The sequence below is a fragment of the Ursus maritimus genome, unplaced genomic scaffold (assembly GCF_017311325.1).
Source record: "Ursus maritimus isolate PB19 unplaced genomic scaffold, ASM1731132v1 scaffold_13, whole genome shotgun sequence".
NCBI lineage: Eukaryota > Metazoa > Chordata > Mammalia > Carnivora > Ursidae > Ursus > Ursus maritimus.
In genome coordinates, this window is record NW_024423675.1 from 70,565,017 (window position 1) to 70,587,160 (window position 22,144).

The 22,144-nt window shown below is 49.1% G+C and overlaps 1 protein-coding gene across 2 annotated transcripts in view; it reads left to right on the forward strand.

Annotated features, from left to right (window-relative positions):
- FAM120B (family with sequence similarity 120B) overlaps nt 1-10,753 on the forward strand; it is a 107,697-nt gene extending 96,944 nt beyond the window's left edge. For both annotated transcript variants that reach the window (XM_040628083.1, XM_040628087.1), the window contains one exon: nt 7,723-10,753. In XM_040628083.1, the coding sequence (XP_040484017.1) occupies nt 7,723-7,735 (13 nt within the window). In that variant the 3' untranslated portion in view covers nt 7,736-10,753. The remainder of the gene's footprint in view (nt 1-7,722) is intronic.
- The last annotated feature ends 11,391 nt before the right edge of the window (nt 10,754-22,144 follow it).

Sequence of the window (22,144 nt, forward strand, 5' to 3'; positions counted from 1 at the left end):
AAATGAAAAACATACTGGTGGGAATCAGCTGTAGATTGGAAGATGCAGGAGAACAGATCAGCAATCTGGAAGACAAGGTGATGGAAAACACCCAAGTTGAACAGAAAGAAAAAGGACTTTTTAAAATGAGGATAGGTTAAGCGATCTCTTGGACAACTTCAAGCAAATAAACATTTACATTATAGGGGTCCCAGAAGGAAAAGAGAGTGAGAAAGGGGCAGAAAAATTATTTGAAGAAATCATTGAAAACTTCCCTGGGGAAGGAAAGAGACATCCAGGTTCAGGAATCACAGAGTTCCAAACAGGATGTACCCAAGGAGACCCACACGACAACGCATAGTAAGTAAAATGTCAACGGTTACAGATAAGATAAAGAGAGTTTTTTAAAGCAGCAAGAGAAGCAGCTAGGTGCACACTAGGGAAACCCCTAAGACTGTCAGCTGATTTTTCAGAGAAACTTTGCCAGAAGGGAGTGGCATGATCTATTCAAAGTGCTGAAAGGAAAAAAAACTGCACCCAAAAATACTGTATCCAACAGGCTGCCATTCAGAATAGAAGAAGAGATAGAATTTCCCAGACAAACAAAAGTTAAAGGAGTCCATCACCACTAACCTGGCCTTACAAGACATATTAAAGGGACTTCTTTAAGTGGAAAAGAAACAGCCATAATTAGAAGTGAGAAAATTATGAAAGGAAAGGGACTCACAAAGAGATGTAAAATATGACAACATACACATAGAGCATGGAGGAGGAGTAAAAATGAAGTTCTCTCAGAATGTGCTTGAATTTCAGTAGCTATCAATGTAATATAGACTGCTGTATCCTGAGCATGCTATATGTGAACTTTGTGGTAACTGCAAACCAAAAATTTATAATATATACACAAAAAATAAAGATAAAAACAAGAATAACAGTAAAGAAAGTTATCAATCACAAGGGAAGAGAGCAAGAGAAGAAGGACCAGAGAACACCTACAAAACAACCTGAAAACAATTAACAAATGGCAATGAGTACATACACGTGTACACATAATTATATAAATGTAAATGGTCTAAATACTGCTATTAAAAGACACAAAGTGATGGAATAAATAAAATGGATGAAAACGAGACCCATCTGTATGCTGCCTACAAGAGGCTCACTTACGATCTAAAGACACATGCAGACTGAAAGTGAAGGGATGGATAAAGATATTCGATGAGAATGGAAGTGAAAAAAGAAAGATGGGGTAGCAATACTTGGAAAAACTTTAAAACAAAGACTATAACAAGAAACAAAGGAAGGACGTTACATAATGGTAAAGGGATCAATCCAACAAGAGGATATAATAATTGTGTATACAGCCAACATTGGAGCACCCAAATACATAAAGCAAATACTAACACATGAAGAGAGAAGTTGACTGTAATTCAGTGATGTAGGGGCTTTAACACCCCACTTACATCATGGATTGATCATCCAAGCAGAACATCACTAAGGAAACATTTCTTTGAATGATACATTAGACCAGATGCACTTAACAGATAAATACAGAACATTTCATTCAAAAACAGCAAAATACACATTCTTTTCAATGCACATGGAACATTCTCCAGGGTAGATCACATGTGAGGCTATAAAACAAGTCTCAATAAATTTAAAAAGATTAAAAATAATGTCAAGCAGCCTTTCCAACCACAATGGTATGAAACTAGATACCAATTAACACGAAGAAAAAAACTGGAAAAAACACAAACGTGTGGAGGTTAAACGACATGCTACTAAACAACCAATGGGTCGACAAAAAAATCAAAAAGGAAATAAAAAAATGCATGGAGACAAATGAAAACGAAAAAATAATGGTCTATTGTCTTTGAGATGTGGCAAAAGCAATTCTAAGGGGAATTAATAGCAATACAGGCCCACCTCAAGAAACAAGGAAAATCAATCTAACCTAACACCTAAAGGAGCTAGAAAAGGAAGAACAAAGCTCAAAGTTAGTAGAAGGAGAGAAATAATAAAGATCAGAGTGGAAGTTAATGAAATAAGAGACCAAAAAAAAAAAAAACAAAAACAGTGAAGATCAATGAAACTGAGAGCTGGTTCTTTGAAGAGATAACCTTTGGCCAGATTTATCAAGAAAAAGAGAGGACCCAAATAAAACCAGAAATGAAATAGAAGTAATGACTGAGACCACGAAAATACAAAGGATTATAAGAGAATACTATAAAAAATTATATGCCAACAAATTGGACAACCTAGAAGAAATGATTACATTCCTAGAAACATAAATCTTCCACATTGAATCAGTAAGAAAGAAAAGATCAATTACTAGTAACAAAATTGAATTGGTGATCAAAAAAACTCCCATTAGGGAATGAAGCATGAGAGACTATGGACTCTGAGAAACAAACTGGGGGCTTCAGAGGGGAGGGGGGTGGGGGAATGGGATAGGCTGGTGATGGGTAGTAAGGAGGGCACGTATTGCATGGTGCACTGGGTGTTATACGCAACTAATGAATCACCGAACTTTACATCAAAAACCAGGGATGTACTGTATGGTGACTAACATAATATAATTTAAAAAATTAATAAATAAAATAATAGGAAAGAACAAAGTAAAACTAAAAAATAAATAAATCTTTAAAAAAATAATTGAAACTTTTTTAATAATTGAATTTTTAAAAAACTGCTGGGCACAATGCCTGACATATAATAAGCATCTATTAAGTGTTAATTCCCTTCCTTTGGCATAAAATCTCAAAATCAAAAAACAAAACTCCCATTAAACAGAAGTGCAGGACCAAGTGAATTCACAGAATTCAGAGATGAATTCTACCAGTCATTTAAAGAAGAGTTAATACCTATTCTTCTCAAACTATTCCAAAAAAATAGAATAGGAAAGAAAGCTTTCAAATACATTTCACCACAATCAAGTGGGATTTATTTGGGGGATGCAAGGATGGTTCAGTATCTACAAATGTAAACACAATGTACCACATTAATAAAAAATGAAAATCATATCTGACTAGATGCAGAAAAAAGCATTTGATAGCATTCAACATCTGTTCATGATAAAAACTCAACGAAGTGAGTGTTTAGGGAACATTAACATGATAAAGGCCATATGTGACAAATCCACTGCTAACATCATACTCAGTGGTGAAGAAGAGTTAAGATACCACCTTACGCCAGTTAGAACGGCAAAATTGACAAGGCAAGAAACAATTGCTGGAGAGGATGTGGAGAAAGGGGACCCCTCCTACATTGTTGGTGGGAATGCAAGTTGGTACAGCCACTCTGGAAAACAGTGTGGAGGTCTCTTAAAAAGTTAAAAATTGAGCTACCCTATGACCCAGCCATTGCACTACTGGGTATTTACCCCAAAGATACAGACGTAGTGAAGAGAAGGGCCATATGCACCCCAATGTTCATGGCAGCATTGTCCACAATAACTAAATCGTGGAAGGAGCCGAGATGCCCTTCAACAGATGACTGGATTAAGAAGTTGTGGTCCATATATACAATGGAATATTACTCAGCTATCAGAAAGAACGAGTTCTCAACATTTGCTGCAACATGGACGACACTGGAGGAGATAATGCTAAGTGAAATAAGTCAAGCAGAGAAAGACAACTATCATATGATTTCTCTCATCTGTGGAACATAAGAACTAGGATGATATGTAGGAGAAGAAAGGGATAAAGAAAGGGGGGTAATCAGAAGGGGGAATGAAACATGAGAGACTATGGACTATGAGAAACAAACTGAGGGCCTCAGAGGGAAGGGGGTGGGGGAATGGGATAGACCAGTGATGGGTAGTAAGGAGGGCACGTATTGCATGGTGCACTGGGTGTTATACGCAACTAATGAATCGTCGAACTTTACATAAGAAACCAGGGATGTACTGTATGGTGAATAACATAATATAATAAAAATATTATTATGGAAAAAAAAGAAATGCAAAAAAGTTTTTCTGCTAAGATCAAGAACAAGACAAGGATAGAAAAACAATAGGGAAAATCAATGAAATCTGGAGTTGGTTCTTTGAAAAGATAGGAAAGTTGAGAAACCTTTAGCTAGACAAAAAGATAGAAATAAAATCAGAAATGTAAGTGAGGACATTGCAACTGACTTGACAGAGATGAAAAGGATTATAACAGCATATTATGAAAAATTGTATGCCAGTCTAGAAGAAATGGGCAAATTCCTGAAATGTATAAATTACCTAAAATAACTCAAGAAAAATAGAAAATCTCAGTAGCCTTAACAGATAGTGAGCTTGAATCAGTAATCAGAAACCCCCAGCAAAGAAAACTCTTGGACCAAATTGCTTCTCTCTGAATTCTACCAAACATTTCAAGAATTGACACCAGTTCTCCTCAAATTCTAAAAAAAAAAAAAAAAAAAATTAAACCAGATACTTAATTCATTCAATGAGGCCAGAATTTCCCTGATACGAAATCCAGATAAGAAAATATAAACCAGAGTCTTTTGTGAATGTAGATACAAAAATCTTCAACAAAATATTAGGAAGTTTATCTGATAGAATATTAAAAGGATTATCCACAGGAACCAAGGGGGTCTATTCCAGGAATGAAAGGGTGGTTCAGCATCTTAGAACAAAGGGTGCAGTCACATGAACATCTCAGTTGATTCAGTAAAGACGTTTGACAAAATCTAACATTCTTTTTTAATAAAAACTCTTAGAAGACTAGGAATAGAGGTAAAATTCCTCAACTTGATAAAGGGTATTTATGAAAAACCCATAGCTAATATCATACTCAATGGTGAAAGATGAGAAGCTTCCCCCCTAAGATCAGGAACAAGATGCCCAGTTTCACCACTACTATTCAACATTGTACTGGCATTCTAGCTAGAGCAATTAGATAAGAAAAAGAAAGAAAAAGCATCCAAATTGAAAAGGAAGATGTAAAGCTGTCTCTAGCCATACATGTCATGATCCCATATATAGAAAATCCCAAACACTCAACAGAAAGCTACTACAGCTAGTAAGTTCAGCAGAGCTGCAGAATTTAAGGTCAGCAGACAAAAATCATTTGTGTTTTATACACCAGCAATGAGCAGTCAGAAAAGGAAATGAAGAAAGCAGTCCCATTCATAACAGCATCTTGGTAAGAATTATTCCTATTTAATGGTGTGGGAAAACTGGATATCCCGTGCAAAAGAATGAAATTGGGCCTTTACGTAACACCGTATACCAAAATTAACTCGAAATGGGTGAAGACCTAGACTCAAGGGCTGCAGCTATAATAAATAAAGCATTGAGAAAATCTTTATGGCATTGGATTTGGCCAAGTCCTCATGGATATGACACCAAAAGCATAGGTAACAGAAGAAGAAAAAATAGATAAATTAGACTGCGTCAAAATTAAGAATTTTGATACATTAAAGGATAATATCAAGAAAGTGACAAGACAGGGTTATTAATAACCCCCACAACTTGACAACAAAAAGATAACGCAGCTTGAATAGGTTTTTCTATAAAGAAGGTGTGCGTATGGCCAGGAAGCACATGAAAAGATGCTACACATGATTAGTCATCAGGGAAATACAAGTTGAGACCACGAGGTACTACTTCATACCAACCAGGATAGCACAACTCCTACTGATGATAAACAGAAAATTGTAAATATGGACAAGGATGTGGAGAAACCACCACCACTTTCATGCATTGTTCTTGGGAATGTAAAATGGTGCAGTCCCTGAGAAAAACAGTTTTGTGGTTTTTCAAAAGGTTACATGTGACCCAGCTCTTCCATTCCTAGGTATATACCCCAAAGAATTAAAAGCAGGGATTCAGATGTTGTACACCAATGCCCATAACATCATTATCCACAGCACTAAGCAGATGGGAACAACCCCAGTGTCCATCGGCAGATAAATGGCTCCTTGCTGAACAGCCTCTGCAGACAGGCTGCATCCCGGAGGAAGTCGGTAAGGAGGGTCCTGGGAATGGCCTCAGGAGTGGCTGTTCCCATGGCCCAGCCTCTGTGCACCTGGCCTCCAGTGAGAGCCTCCCAGAGAGCCCCCACTCAGAGGGCAATGGGGAGCGCCACCCAAGCCAGCCCACACCAGCAGCCTTTCCATCTCCACCACACCTGATAGCCACCTGATGGGTGGCAACACGAAGCTGGTTCCTATCTTTCAGATCTGGAACTTTCTTCAGGTGATTGCTTCTGTGATGTACTTCCTTCCATGCTCTCTGCTGTTATTTGTCTCAGAGGGCTAGTGTAGAACAATTAGCCCTGTAATTGTCCTGCGGTTTCTTTCCTAGTATCGTTATGTGGGAGATTTCATCAGCTTTGTCTTCCGTTCTTTCTGGTCTTTAATTTTGCTGTTTCTAAATTCTGGGAGCTTAGGATGTCTCTTTTTTATAGCATACTCTTTGTTGTTTCGTGATCACAACATTTCTTTTGCATTCGAGGAAATTAACTACACCAGTAGTTTTATTTTGTTTTTTCTTTCTCCTTCATAGACTCTTCTTCCAAGTTTCTCTTTCTGTGTGTTTGTTTTGGTTCTTGTTTTTGTTTTAGATTTTTTTCCTTACATGGCTGGTAATTCTTGAGGGCAGATTGTGTTGAAGAGTCAGATACTGAAAAGGCCGTTGGAAGCCTGTGCCCTGCATGGGACTTTCAGCCATGGGATCCCTGGGGATCCTTGCTCTTTAACTCCTGATCTGAGGAAGAGTCTTTCTGCTCTTCCTAGAGACACTGAGGGAATGGCATGATTAAGAAGCTCTGGGGAAGCCCTGAGTGACCATTTGAAACTGGGGTGAGGGAAGCAGTACACAAGGGCCCTGGAATGATCCTCAAGTCTCTGATGTGCATCGAGTTCAGATTTCAGTGCCATTAACATGGGTAGGAAATGGGAGGAGAGCAAGTGTAGACAAGCTTTAACTTTTGGGTACATTGTGATTGAGGTGCCCGTGCTGTCCGTGGCTCAGCTTCCACCCTGTGGCCTGCTGCGTGTATGGCCTTAGACAGCACACCTGAGGGGCGATGTCATTCCCCCTGAGTCAGCGAAAGGGTGCGTATGCTCACACATAGCATCTTGCCCCGTGCAAACACGCAATGAGCACGTGCTGTGTGGCCTCCACAGCGCTGGGCGCTTGTCAGAGGAGTACAGGAGTGGGAGCGGGAACTGGCAGGGCCAGGGTCCGTCGGCACATTGTAGAGACCCAGACACAGACCCTGGGCACCAGCACCTACCACCTGTGCGAAAGGGGCATCTATGCAGGAGCCACTCGAAAGGTCTGGAGAGGCCAGTGACAGTGCCCTGGGTCCTGGGGAGGGGCGTTCCGAAGAGGGCAGCAGGCAACTTCTAGAGCTGTCGAGGGGGGAATGATCCCCAGAATATGGAGGGTGCCGGCCCCCAGGGCCACACGGGTCAGCACATAGTAAGGCACTCGGTAAGTGGTGTTGGGACAGGTCTTCACGGCTGCAACTGTGACCTTTGGTTTTAACTAGGAAGTCAACAATCATGGCCGCCATTCTCCAGTGAGAGTGTGTCCTCGACTTATTGTGGAATCAGGCAGGGTGCTCATACATGAAACATTGTCTCCTCCCAGAACCCCAATAAGCGGTGCTCAGGCATGCGCACCCCAGCCGCTCTGGCCAGGCCTGCCATCAGCAGGACGCGGGCGCCTGGGGCCCTCCTGCCCGTGGGCTGGCTTGCAGGATGCACTTGGCGGGGAGGCTCACGCAGTCACTTGTGTTGCAGGTGGTCCAACTGATGCCCGCCTGCTGAACAGGACAGACCCTCACGGTTGGAGAGTCATTGTAAAGCGTGGACATTGAGCATAAAGCCAGTAGTACCTCTTGCTTGTCCACAACCAAGACACAGAATGAGGTAACGCTGTATTTTACCCAGTCGCGGGCGCTCAGTACAGATGTGTTGAAGGAGGTGAGCTGGATGTGGTGTTCATGAACTCCGCTCCATTGCGCCATTTACATCGGCACCAGAGCAGGGACGGCTTCTGGAAACCAGCAGCCAGGCAAGGCTGAGGACGTACGAGAAACCGCCAGCCCCTGCCCAGACGCATGGTGGTGGCTGCAGCCCGCGTGCGGGCATCATCCCTAATTGCTGACTGTAAATGTATAGACCTTCGCAGAGAGAACGCAAAAACGACGAACGCCTGCGTCAGCCCGGGCTGTGCAGCTCCCGAGGGGGCAGAGCCTGGCGTAGGGTTGCCCACCTGGCGACAGACCTTGTGTCTTCAAGCTGCTGTCCTCGAGTCCCTCATGCTTGCGTTAAAAATGCGAGTTCAGCAAGTGATTTCCTGAATGGTCCACCCAGGCCTGGGAATGCGCAGGCCCATGTGAAAGTTCACAGTGGTTCTCGGTACGCAGCTTAGTCTCCGGTCCTCGTTTAAATGTGTCGGAAATGTCATCTGGTCACTGGCTCGGGAGTGCTGCATGGATGAGTGGAAACGACTGGTTTGTGGTTACCAGTTTGTTCTAGGGAATATAGCGGGACCACCTGGGGTAAAGGACGTGTACGGGATCTGAGAACAAGCAGCACTTGGAGCCCGGGGGCTCACGCAGGACCGGGACTCGCGGCCCCCTTTCACATGCTTGGTTGTGCGCACAAAGGAACCTCGGCCGCTGTACGGACAGTTCGATTAGGCTTCTCTGCTCTCCTTTTGTGTTACGATGCTGATCTGTGCTACGAGTTCGTCTGCTATTAGAACAAGAAATGAAGACCTGCTTCTTTGCTCCTGTTTTTCATTTGTACCTGTCATTAAAGTTCTACGGCTGGAAGAGCCACAGATGCCCAGCAATGTCCCACCGGGTTTCTTGTGGGCTCTGCACTGGCATCTTCGTTTCGCGTCGGGTTTGTGGAGTTCAGGGGTTACCAGCTGTAAGTCTGTGTACACCCTTGAAAAAAAAGTAATTCCTGTGTCAGTCCGCTACTGTTATTCCAAAGCTATTTAAATATGTGCAAATGTGCGTTAGGGTCCTTATGCTCAGAGCTCTTTCTTAATGCAGCTTTCATTCCAAGATGTCATATGAATAAAATGAAACTAGATAATGAAACAGGTAGTGTTGTTTCCACAACCCCCAGGAGCTCCCAATAGGCTGGCCAGCCTTGTGCTCGGGAAGAGAGGTCCGTACGAGACGGGCCGGTCGGAATCCTCTTCTCGGGAGCTGCTCCACCAGCATCCACACGAGGGACGGATGCTGGGTGGAGGGCAGAGGGTAGAGGCCCTCCCCATCCCTGTCACCTTGGTGCCCATGATAGGAGCCCTGAGAGGACGCCCCTTGCTTGAACTTGCAGAGAGCATCTGTCATGGCTGAGCCCATGGTGGCGTCCGGTGCACTCCCCTGGCACGTCACTGACCGTCACACATCTTCTAAGAGGGACTAGGTTTCCAAAGAGACATCTGCCTTATCCATGAATTTTTGCAACAAGAATGACTTCATGTATTATGTAGTTGAAAAGAAAAGAAATAATGATGGCCAGTTAGCATCTCGATATCTTGGGTAAAGTGTGTATTTATAATGCACTGAGCTCTTGTATTTTATGAAGCTCAGCATCCAAAGGGCTGGACCTGTTCATTTCTTCCCCATCCTTTGAACTTTGTGTTTAAAATTTCAGGCTCCTTCGGGCACCTGGCACAACTTAGGAAGAAAAATAAGTCAGTAGCACCAGCATTTCCTGTCACAAAAAAGAAAAAAAAATACGCAGAAGGAAAAAAAGCCTATGTTGTGTGTATGCTGAGCTCTTGTGTCGTGTTGAATCCCAGCTGACCGCGTACGTGTGTCATTTGTGGTCGTGTGTCCATGGTTGGTCGCAGCAGGAGCTGGGCCTGCAGGCTGGTGGACACGGAGAGGGCTCATCGCCAGCCCTCACCCCTGTCCTCAGGGAGCTGCAGCTCCTTGTGGGGAGAGGGGAGCCTGGCCTTTTCCCCTCCAGGAAGCCAGGGGCCCTGGTGTTTGTTATCTCCTCTTGTTTGATGCCAAGTGGGTCACCCTTGAGACACCATCTGCATCCCACCATCGGCCTCCCTGTTAGTGTAGTGAAAGCTGACACTTGCCTTTTCCTTGTTGGCTTCTGTAGGGCCTTCAGGAAGAGCTCAAGGACTGGGGGGCTAGCGTTTCAAACTTGCCCCTGAAATGTGGTCAAACAGTAATGAAACCAGCCAACAACTGGCCAGCCTTGCAGTTGTTCCCTTTTCCCTCATCTTTTTTTTCTTTAAGATTTTATTTATTTATTTTAGTGAGCGAGCGAGCGAAAGCCCCTGCACGAGGGCGCAAGAGGAGAGACTGGGAGAGGAACAAGCAGATTCCCCACTGAGTGCAAAGCCCTTCACGGGTCTCAGCCTCATGACCCTGAGGTCGTGACCTGAGCTGAAACCAAGAGTCGGGCGCTCAACTGACTAAGCCACCCAGGCACCCCTCCTTTTCCTCATCTTGAACCAAGTGCACAAGGAGGTCCTAAATTATTAGAAAGGCTACTCATCCAAATCCCCTTCACTCTGGTGGTGCCTGAGGCCTTGTGGCCTGTGTTCCTGTTCCCCCAGCATCCATCCCCACGTGCGGCTATTGGTCTGGGTAGCCTGCGGGCACAACGCTCCCCTCACCTGCAGACAGCCCTTGTTTGCAAGCTCTGTGTGGTTCTGAAAACCACTGCGGGAATGTGATTTTTCTCATTATGGCAGCTTTATTAAATGTTAGATAAAAACTAAAAAGTTAACTCTAACCTTCTCTATTTGGCCTTCCATCTAAATAAAAAAGACAAGAAACAGCCATTTGAAACAGATTGACCTTCACTTGTTCGTGATTTCCCCAGAAGCCCCTTTCAAAGGCCTGGGGGGTGCTGAGGTTGGAGACCCTGTGGGACACCTGACGAGTCCTGGCGATCCCTCGTGGTGCCTGTGACCAGGCCTGGGCGGGGCTGCGTGTCCCCAGCGACCCCTCAGCCGGGAGACCACAGCTGAGGGCAAGCATGACCCGGCCCCGCGGGACCTCCAAGGGCACTTTGGCCGCAGCTTCACGCTAAGGCACATAAATCTATGTGCCCTTAATCTTCAAATGTGGAGTGTCCCCATTGGGGGCCATCGAATCTTAATAGTTTTTAATAAAACCAAACAGAGTAATCCAGGTAAGGAATGTCTCTGGGAAGATTTGGGGGACTGTAGGCTTTCTCACTGGCTGTTTGTGCTCTTTGTCTTTTCACCCCATTTTGCATGAGACAAATTGAGCACCAGGAGCAGAACTGCCTGAGCTCTAGGCATCACGGCCTCCGGTTAGCCTCTGATCTGTAAGTGCCTATAAAATGGTCTGAGACACATGCTCCCTCGTCTTGGTCCCTGTAGCTTTAAAATACAGGAAAAGCAAGTAGTTCTGTTAACTTAAGCCACTGATCTGATTACTGAACCGAATGCTTTCAGCCACGACCCTTGATTTATATCAAGGTGAAAGCCTGTCACGTGTGAGGGTCTGAGCCATGGAAATCAGCTTGGCGGCGTCTTGAGTTGATTCCACCCCCGCGTCCCAGACGGTGGAGCAGGTGACGAGCCACTGTACACTTGGGACACCTGAGTCCGTGAAGAAGGGGGAAGCTGTTCCAAGGAAACAGAGTTGGGGCGGCCGAGGGACATCTGGAAGGAGCGGTACCTGTTAGGGTCACAGAGTTTTATTTCGTTCTAAAAACGTTTCCCAAAGAATCAGACTCTTGTGTTGTCCTCGGAAACCTTCTTCCCTCGCTCTCTTTTTGCACATCTCCTTCTCACAATTTGAGCTTCCCGAGTCTGAAAGCCGACTTGAGATAGTTCACCTCAGCCCTCGAGGTTCAGCCGGTGGCCCCGCGAGTGTTGGTGGCACATTACGGTGACTGGGCTGTCAGATGCGCATTCCTGACCCTGAGTGCGTAGATGTCACAGTAGTGACTTCCTTGACCTGTTTGGGTCGTGAATGGTTTCCCTTCACAAAGAGGCAGCGATCACTGTCCCACAACCCTCCCCAGCCACGTGGACTCTGCCAAATGCATAAGGGCAGAAATAAGAGAGTCGTGGAAACCGTGGCTTTTTATCCAAAAGCCACATTACCCTTTCAAGCAGTTCACACTCTTTCTGGTCTTAGGTCCCTTCACACTTAAAAATTATTGAGCATTCCTTTTTACTGTATTGAAAATTTTAGGTGAGAGAAGTTTTAAATATGTATGTATGTATTTATTTACTTATTTAAAAATAACAGTATACCTGGGTTGCCTGCGTGGCTGTTAGTGAAGCGTCTGCCTTCAGCTGGGGTCATGATCTCTGGGTCCTGCGATTGAGCCCCACAGCGGGCTTCCATCTGCTTCTTCTCCCTCTGCCGCGCCCCGTGCTCGTGCTCTCTATCAAATAAATAAATAAAATCTTAATAAATAAATGAAAATAACTATACCAAGTACGGATTAACATTTTTTATTCAAAAAGCCCATATAACCCCCTGCAAAAAGACCAGAAGAGTAGCCTTGTATTACTTCTGTAGATCTGTTTAATGTCTGGTGTTAGTAAAGGCAGCCAGACCCTCACGCCTGCATCTGCGGCCACGCGTTGTTTTGGCTGAAGTGCAGACGAAGACCTCTCCTCACAGGCCTCCGGATGAAAGGGACGGAGGCCCGCTCAGATTTGTAGACACTGTTTGCACCTCACAACTCAGCAGGCTCAGTGTGGGGTCTGAAAGCACGTCAAGCACAGGCATCTCCCCGCTCCGGGGTTCCCCTCCCTCGGTCTGTCTTGCACTTCGGACGGATTTGTCCCCTGCACTGTGTGTGACACGCTCTGGTCTCCCGGAAGCACTGGTTGTACGGCTGAGCCGTGCAGGCCTTGTAAACGCTCCTCGTGGGCAACCGGAGGTTAGCTGTGGTTAGTGCGAGTACAGGGTATTCCCGGCATTCTGTATATTTTTAAACTGAAAGTAGCAAGTAGGTCTGGAGACCCTGGCACGCTAAGGCCTCGCCTGTAAACGGGGGAAGAGGACACTGGCATCCTTTATGCACCAAGGTCATAGTGGAGGCGGAGATCCCCGATCCCAGAAACCGCCTTGGGAACCAGAAGGAAGGGGGGAGTGGACCGAGGTGCCCAGGAGCCTCAGGACAACATGGAGGAGAGTGGGGAGCCCCGTGTTTGCCAGCAGTCGCTGTGGGCAGCGTTCTTGGTATGGCGTTTGCTTCAGGGACGGCTGTGGCTAGGTCCAGGGTGGCTTTGCCCAGATCAGCCCCCCAGAGTGCACTCCGGAGTTGGGTGTCTGGGACAGGCCACGCCCTCCCTAGCGGTGGGGTGGGATGTGTGGAGCCGAAACTGAACGGAGAAAGCGTGACACGTGCTGTGAACTGGCAGGCGGGCTGTGAGGAGGGCAGTGCACTGGGAAGGGTGGATACAGGACCTGACCCTCGTGCCTCCGATGCCCACAGGGTCTGGGCTGGACTGTGCACTCCTAGAGTTTGGGAGAGGCCACCGTGGCGACAGGAAGTGGGCAGGCTGGGAGGGAGCCGGGTCGGAGGTGAAGGGGCTGGCGGTCGCTACTCAGAGTCCCGTCCATTCCCGAGCTCTCTCAGAAACCTGGTGCACATCTGCTGCTGTGCCCAGGTCCTGGGGAGACGGGGTCTCTTGAAGGCACTTGCCTCTGAAAGGTGGGGTGTCTGCACTCAGCTGTGTGCGTTCGCTGCGTCTGCCCCTGGTGCAGCAGGGCTTCCCGTCATTATTACACATCTTGTCTATTTAGAACATGATTTTTGGAGTGGCGACACTGCCTAGCGGTGTGTATTTGAGTCTGCAAGGCGGCCAGCAGGCTCTCGGTTCTCTCCGCGTGGCTCCCCGCCGCACAGACCTCCTCTGCCAGGTGAGCACTGCTCCTGCGGGACGGGGTCAGAGCAGCCCAGGGTGCTGAGGGAATGAAAAGCACCAGAACCAAGAGCAAGGAGCGGGGAGAGCAGATGTCAAGTAGCAACGGGAGGAGGGCTCAGCTGTAAAACTCATAGAAATGAAAAATAAAATGAACTTTAATTTCTTCTAAAAAGGCAGCCGTCCTGTGATGTTTCCTTTACTTTCTTCTCTTTGCCCTCACAGCTGTGTTGGATTGGAACATGCCACTACCCAAACTCAGACCTTTGATGGATGCTAAAAAGGGTCAGATTAAAATCCTAAAATGTGAGGATTTCAGAGGTAGTCAATTCAAAACTGTAGCCAACTTCAAACATTTATGCAGATTTAAAAATTCATCGTTAAAGAGGCAGATCAGCTCTGATGACCTAACCCTGACTCCGGTGGTTTCTGTCCTGCTCACTACCTGTTTCCGGAGAACTGGCCCTCGGGCAGGGCTGAAAGCCGCAGCCCAGGCCCCGTGATGGAGCTGCCCCCGTTCCCCTGGTGGTTCGGGGGCCGCGAGCCTGTGCCTGGGGATCGGCCCGCGTGATGCTCATGGGTCGCTGAGGACGACGGCCCACTGCAGCATCCCTGCCATGGGGTTCGCCTCCGTGTGGGGCCGTGTGTGCACACACGCGTGCTGGGACACACTCCAGCCCCCAGCATGGTGAGCTGGGGGCTCTCCTGCCTCACGGGGACGCCTTCCCTCCCCACACACTGCTGACTTCAAGCATTTTGTGTAAATCACTTCTGCTAGGAGTTAATTTTGGTAAACTGGCTGTTCTTTTTTTTTTTTTACAAAGTCTAGTAACTGTTGAAAACCAATAAAAAGCAAGAATATGCTTTTAAATTCAACGGTTTACTAAGTGTCATATAGCTTAACAGCATCGATGGGGCTTTCAGACACGGAGGTCAGCCGTGATACCCTAGCCCTATTTTGAGCTCACTTGTACTCCCTCTGTCTCGATCTGTCTGTGTCTCTGTCCCTCTGTGTCTCTCTCTGTCTCTCTATGGCTCTCTTTCTCTGGGTCTGTGTCTCCCCAGGGACCATAGATTGCTTTGTCTTTACCTAAAACGAACTGGACCCTTGTGTTTCCTAGCTGCTTGTCCCCCAGGCCCCCCATTTTTTTCACCTCTGGCCTAAGCAGAGGGTTACATCCAGTGGGTGCCCAGGGATGGCCTGGAGGAGCCAGGGTACAGGCTGGCCCCCACCACCCAAGTGAGCCCCTCTCATACATAACCCGGTGTGGCACAGAGCAGGGTGTCCTCGGGAGTCTGCCCCATCGCGTGGGGCCTGGTGCCCCGGTGTGAATGCGAGTGGGCGCACCCTGGCCCTGATCTCTGTGTAGATCCCGTCCTCAGCATAGGACCCAGGCCCACCGGAGGCAGTTGTCGGGGCAACAGTGGGTCTGCCTCCTGCCACGTGGCCGGGGAGAAGCAGCCACCCATCAGAGCCAGACAGAAGAGGTCACCCCGTGGTGCTGTGGCACAGCCAGTAGCCATGACACTCTTGGGGCCCAGGGAAATATGCCCAGGAACCCATGTGTTGGCTGTGAAATGCCCTCAGGCCCTGAAGCTCACTGTTTTCTGTGCATCACAGACCAGTTCGTGTAGAGGCAGAGAGGAGGCCAAGGAGAGGCCAAGGCCATGGTACTCTGAGTCCCCAGGGTCCCTGCCCGTCAGCCTGAGACGGCCAGGGGCGCACCGCCGCGTGTGAGGGAGTCGGGAGGGCGTCACACAGGTGGGGGTCTGGTGGGACGGCTCCTGGCTCGTCATGGTGACGCGGCGGCAGGGTCAGGCCCCTGCACATTCAGGCCTGTACCGATTGTTAGGAAACCGAAGATGGAATATGTTGTTGCTTGAAAACAAAAGAAAGGCCCCTTACATTACTCTTGGGTCTTAGGGGATTTAGATTTTGAGTGCCTAATGTATGCACTTGACTCACCCCACACCTATAACAGTGTTTGATTTTATTGCTACTGAAAATTCCAAAGTCCAAAAAAGAGAGAAGAAAGTTGATGAGATAAAGGTGTTCCGAGTCCTGAGCAGCAGAAAGACCGTTAAATAATACTCTGAACATCGGCATTTCCCACTTTCCCTCAGTTATTATGCAACGAGCCAGGACAATGCCCTGAAACTTGGGTCCTTCACCCCTCAGAGAGTAGAAGCAGCGTGGTGCCCGCACAGGCCCCACACACCCGCCCTCGGTCCGTCCACACGGTCATCCAGACAACGCGGATGGACAGTGGGGGGCACTCACCGTGTCCAGTCCCTGGGCAGCCTCGGTGATGACCAAGTTCCAGGCCTGTGTCCTGCTTCCCTGGAGGGCTGCCGGGCGGTGGCTGTGGCTGGGAGGGTAGGGGGTGTTTGGCATTTGGGACACTGAGCTGTTAGATGACAGAAGGGCTCTCCAAAAGCCACCTCCACATCCCACAGCTCCACAAGCCCACCCTGCCAGGCCCTGAAGACCGAGACCAATGGAGACGAGCAAAAAGATAAATCATTGTTCACACACACCTTGGAGCCCTTAGTTCTTCCTGTAGAATCTCAGAAGACCCATCAGCCCGGGACACAGTTGACGCCAAATGAAACACTTCGGTGTGACCCTCCAGTTCTGTGGGTTTGGTTCTCAAAGTGCACGTGGAGAAAGCCTGTGTTCTGTGTCTCCGAGGTGGCCCCGAAGTACAGTCCACACCGTATCACCCCGCAGTGCTGAGCTGCTTCGTAAAGTGACTGTAGGTGCCCAAGGGGCAGGCCAGAGGAGGTGGGCTTCCTGGGCCGCTGCCCTCCCCTCAACGCTGCACCTTCCAGGGTCCTGCAGACCACAGAGCGCTCGTCGTCCAGACCCAGTCAAGAGCAAATCGCGGCTGATCAGCTCCACCGAGGGCAAGACGCCCCCAGAGAGCCCCTACCTGCTGTCCTGCCCACTGAAAACAAATGCCTGTGACGTGGCGAGGCCCCAGGGTCACAGGATGTCCCAGTCCGCTTGCTGCCATGAACCGGGTGCCACGTCATTGGCTTCATCCATAAAATTTACTCAGGCACACACGTTTCCTCACAGACCCTTGTGGAAATTTGGAGAGACGTGGCCTATCCCTTTGAACGTTCCTCTGGTTCAGGCTTACCCAGGAGTGATGCAGACACGGACGTTCTAACACAAATAGCCTCAGAGAAAACACCGAGAGGGACCATCCCCTGGCTGCTCTGAGCTGTTCCATGTTGGTAAATCCAGAGAGCAGAGAGGAGGCCCTTGCCAGCCTGTCACGCAGGGTAGACACCTGGCAGGTGGCACGGGGCAGCCTCCAAAGGAAGCCAGGCCTTTGTTTTTAAACAAATTGAGTTTGTCTCTCCTGATTCGTTATGGAAAGCACAACTATTGAGACCTCTTGCTGATCACTTTCCAGCTGGCAAGGAGACTTCTGTAGTGTTTGACCTAGAGGCAGTTTGGAAGGCATCTCCGGGGGCTCCCTGGCAGGGCTGCTGGGGACATTTCCCAGAGGGAACAGGCCCCAGAGAGCCGGGTCTGCGCTGGTACTGAGCACCAGGGAGCAGTGAATTAGCGAGACCTGGTGAGTTAGGCAGACCCCGGCAGCCAGACAGGCCGAGAGCGGAGCTGTGGCTGGGCAGGGGGCGCTGCCTACGTGCACTCGCTGCAGGTGGAAAGATGCTCCCGGCCTGCAGACCCTACAGAAACGAGCCAGAGGTGCCCTGGTTCAGGAGACTGTCCACGGGAGAAAGTGTGCCTGGCTCACCTGGTGATGGCACAGCCCTGGGGCGGGACTCTCCTCCCAGGCCCGGCCACAACAGCCAGCCTGCCCTGTGCGCAATGGCTGTGAGGCCCAGCCCACAACACCTGTTCTGCCCCGGCCTCAGGAAGCCCGGGGCGTCTCCAGGATCTGCACTCGCAGGGCCGGTGACTAGACGTGGGCATCTGTTAGCGTTGGTGGAGCCAGAGACTTAAACCCCACTTCAAGGGGGCAGACCAGAGGCAGAGACTAAAAGGAGGAGCTTGCCGCCCGAGAGTCAGATCATTGGCCAACATGTGCGCTGGCGACCTTGAGTCCGAAAGTCTCATTCACCCCTCACCCCGCCTCTCTGGGCCCCCGTATCTGCCCCCACCCCCCGAACATGCTCCAGACGGTTGACTTCTTCTGTAAAAGCCACGAAAACCAAGGTGGGAGCTGCAGACACCCCAGCAGCAGGGCTGTTCATTAGGGTCCTCTAGGAGCGCCACTAACACCCCACCAGCCTGTCTTCGCCTGGGGCCCCTGGAGCCCTGAACTGCACGGCCCGGCGGCCCCGCCACCTCCTCGGACAGCACAGCGCCAGGGAGAGGCAGAGGGGACACGTTGCCCGAGAGCCTGCCCACCCTCCATCTGTGCCCGTGTCAGGGCTTACGGAGCATATGCTGCCTGTTGCTCACTGACCATCTGCTCCCGAGCTGATGAAGTGTCCCCGTTACCTTGGCAACAGAGTCCTTGATTGGCGGTGGCACCACAAACATTCCCTGCTCAGGTTTCTCTTTTATCTGTGCTCCGGAATGGTGCTGGGGGAGGGGGCAGGCCTGGGGCTGGGGGAGGGGGCGGGTTGAGGCTGGAGATGAGAGGGGTGGACATGGGGAGGGGGGCGGGACTGAGGGGAAGGTTCCTCTACATCTCCCTTTCTCCCTGCTGTCCTGCTGCCTCCGCAGCACTCCCCTACCGCTGGGCTGGCCTCGTCCCGCCCTGTAGCAGGTGCAGTTGGGAGTTCAGCTGACAAATCTGGGGGGCTGGGTAGGGCTGCTGTCACAGCCCTGTAAGGACCCTGACCCTGGGCCCAGGCTCTTTCCCTGCACCAGGAGGTTCCCCGGGGCATGCAGCTGTGGAGCCCTCCTGAGTCCTGTGCTTCCTGCTTGGGTGACTGTCCCCAAAGCAAGTGTCTCCTCCACTGAAGCATCAGGCACTTGCCAAGGGATGAGAACTCTAGGGCAAGACAGAACCTTTGTTGAGTCCTGGGAATTGGACACCGCAAAGTCAGATTCCATTTGTCCTGCCAGTTCTCAGTGTGGTAGCCAGTGTCAGTGGGAAGAGCCACCTCTCTGGTCAGGGCTGGGACTCCGGGGCTGCCTTCTCTTTGGGTCAGGACTGGGGGCGCTGACTGCCAACACAGAGATGCCATTGCACGTGGAGGCCATGCCAGGCTCTGGAGCCCTCTCAAGCAAGGGACCATGCCACGTTCTATGCTGTGAGAGCATGTCTGTCTCAGCCACAGATTCACTGGGAAGCCAGTGTTCCTGAAGGGTCATGTGAGCTGAGGAAGAGCCACCTCCCGGAACACAGTGAGCCCATCACAGTAAAAGCTCATGAAGCCCACCCGAAGGCTTTCCCAAAAAGGCCTGTCCAGAATAAAGAAGGCCCCAGACTGCCATAGCTCTCTCTGCCCCCAGGATTTCACGAAATTCCTTTTAAGGGTCACTTGTGGCTAATTTGAAAAAGTGACCTCCCTTCAGTCACAGAGGCTGGTGTCACTGCCCTGGTCGTGGTGCCCCCACATGGTCATTTTATCAGCATGGCCTCTCCTGAGCTCAGCAGTGGCCCTTGCCCCTCCCCAGAGCTGCAGGCCCACCTGGGGTTACCTGTCCTCAACCTTAACTGGAGTTCCTCCTCCCAACCCCCCTCCAAAACTCCAATCACACCAGCTTCTCTGAGGCCCCATCCATGTGTGTGCATGTGTTTGCACGTGCAGGTGTCCACGTGTGTGTCCGCATGCACGTGTGTCCGTGTGTGTTCCATGTGCACGTGTGTCCATGTGGGTGTCGTGTGCACGTGTGTCCGTGTAGTTGTCAGGTGCACGTGTGTCCGTGTGAGCATCATGTGCCTGTGTGTGAACGTTCCATGTGCACATGTGTCCGTGTGGGTGTCCATGTGCACGTGTGTCTGTGTGGGTGTCGTGTGCACGTGTGTCCGTGTAGTTGTCAGGTGCACGTGTGTCCGTGTGAGCATCATGTGCACGTGTGTCCATGTGGGCACGGTGTATGTGTCCATGTGGGTGTCCATGTGCATGTGTGTCCGTGTAGTTGTCAGGTGCACGTGTGTCCGTGTGAGCATCATGTGCCCGTGTGTGAACGTTCCATGTGCACATGTGTCCATGTGGGTGTCCATGTGCATGTGTGTCCGTGTAGTTGTCAGGTGCACGTGTGTCCGTGTGAGCATCATGTGCCTGTGTGTGAACGTTCCATGTGCACATGTGTCCATGTGGGTGTCCATGTGCACGTGTGTCCGTGTGGGTGTCGTGTGCACGTGTGTCCGTGTGGGTGTCATGTGCACGTGTGTCCGTGTGGGTGTCGTGTGCCTATGTGTGAACGTTCCATGTGCACATGTGTCCGTGTGGGTGTCGTGTGCACGTGTGTCCGTGTGGGCACGGTGTGCCTATGTGTGAACGTTCCATGTGCACGTGTGTCCGTGTGGGTGTCGTGTGCACGTGTGTCCGTGTAGTTGTCAGGTGCACGTGTGTCCGTGTGGGTGTCGTGTGCATGTGTGTCCGTGTGGGCACGGTGTGCCTGTGTGTGAGCGTTCCATGTGCACGTGTGTCCGTGTGGGTGTCCTGTGCACTCCATGAGCAGTGCCCACCTGGTGCCTGTCCAGCAGGCAGTCCCTCCTTGTCTTGCAGGAATCTGAGCTCCATAAAGCAGGTACTTTGTTGTTTATTAAATTACATTTTACTTTGTCATTCGTTATTGCAGCTTATGAGCATAAAAAATGTTTTTTAAATATAATTAAAATCTGGCCTCCAAACAACTTCCAAATTAACCAACAAACATATGCTGGGCACCAAACGGGTGCAAGAGCAAATCAAACTTGGAATTTTACCAAAAACAAAACTCCTACTATTAGTCTGTATTATCTCAACTGAAGTTAAAATGTAAATTTCTCCCAACGTATCATTCATCTTCTCATTTCCAACAGATGCGCGTACAAGACCCATTTCCAGCTTCCTTGGGTCGAGTGGAAAATGCCGAGTTTTGGCTGTACTACCTCCCTGTCTCTCCAAACATGGAAACGGGAAGCTTCCATCATGTTACGAAGCACACCTGACGTCAGTGCTGTTTCTTTCAGGTGTACAGCGTACGGACTCAAGCTTCCAGTGTGTTTAGGGAAGCAAGCAAGACTTTGACAACAAAGAAATCAGTAAATAGAAAACCATCAACTAATCTAGTGTATAAATAGCACTGTGAAAATCCTAATTCTTAGCAAACAATGTAGCGGTGTGTTAAAAGGATTGTATACTGTGACCAAGTGTTTTTTCCAGGGCAGCAGGAGTGGCTCAGTATCAGATCTGTTGACATGAACCACCATTTAATAGAACAAAAGGGAAGAATATGATTATCTCAATAGATGCTGACAAAACATTGGATGAATTCAACATTCACTCTCTTTTTAAAATGTTCCTGATAGGGGCGCCTGGGTGGCACAGCGGTTAAGCGTCTGCCTTCGGCTCAGGGCGTGATCCCGGCAGTCTGGGATCGAGCCCCACATCAAGCTCCTCCGCTGGGAGCCTGCTTCTTCCTCTCCCGCTCCCCCTGCTTGTGTTCCCTCTCTCGCTGGCTGTCTCTCTCTCTCTCTCTCTCTGTCAAATAAATAAATAATAAAAAAATCTTAAAATGTTCCTGATAAAATAGAAATCGATGAGTACTTCTTTCCATCATCGATGCTGTGTGCCGACCTGAAAGCTAGGTGGTTGGGGAGTGCTGGGGACGCTCCCACTGACTTCAGTGTATTGAAGCCACGAAGAAGGCACTCGACCCCACAGACACTTTGACACGATGTCAGTGCCCCCTGCCCACACGATGTAGTCAAGAGAAAGAACATGGAAGTACAAAGATAGAGAGTTACTTAGATTATTTTATCGTATGTCTGGAAAACCCTAGAGAAGCAACTGAAACAAAGGTACAAAAATGTGAGAGAATTCGGCAAGGTGTTCAAAATCAGAAATAAGAACCACTAGGAAATACCCTAGAAGGAAAGACTGCCTTTATCACCAGAAGACCCAACATGGACGAGTGTGGTGAGGAGGAAACGTGGGTACTCCACAGCTAGAAAACCCAGCAGCGCCTCTGCGGGGCCTGGACGGTCAGGCAGGAGGCACGTGCTCGACAGATGCTGTGTCCTGCAGACGCCCAACTCTGCACAGCTCTCTGCAGAAAGAGTGCAATCCCGATTAAAATATTAACTCTTTTCAGGAGGCCCCTGGGTGGCTCTGTCCGTGAAGCATCTGACTCTTGACTTCAGCTCAGGTCATGATCTCGGGGTCGTG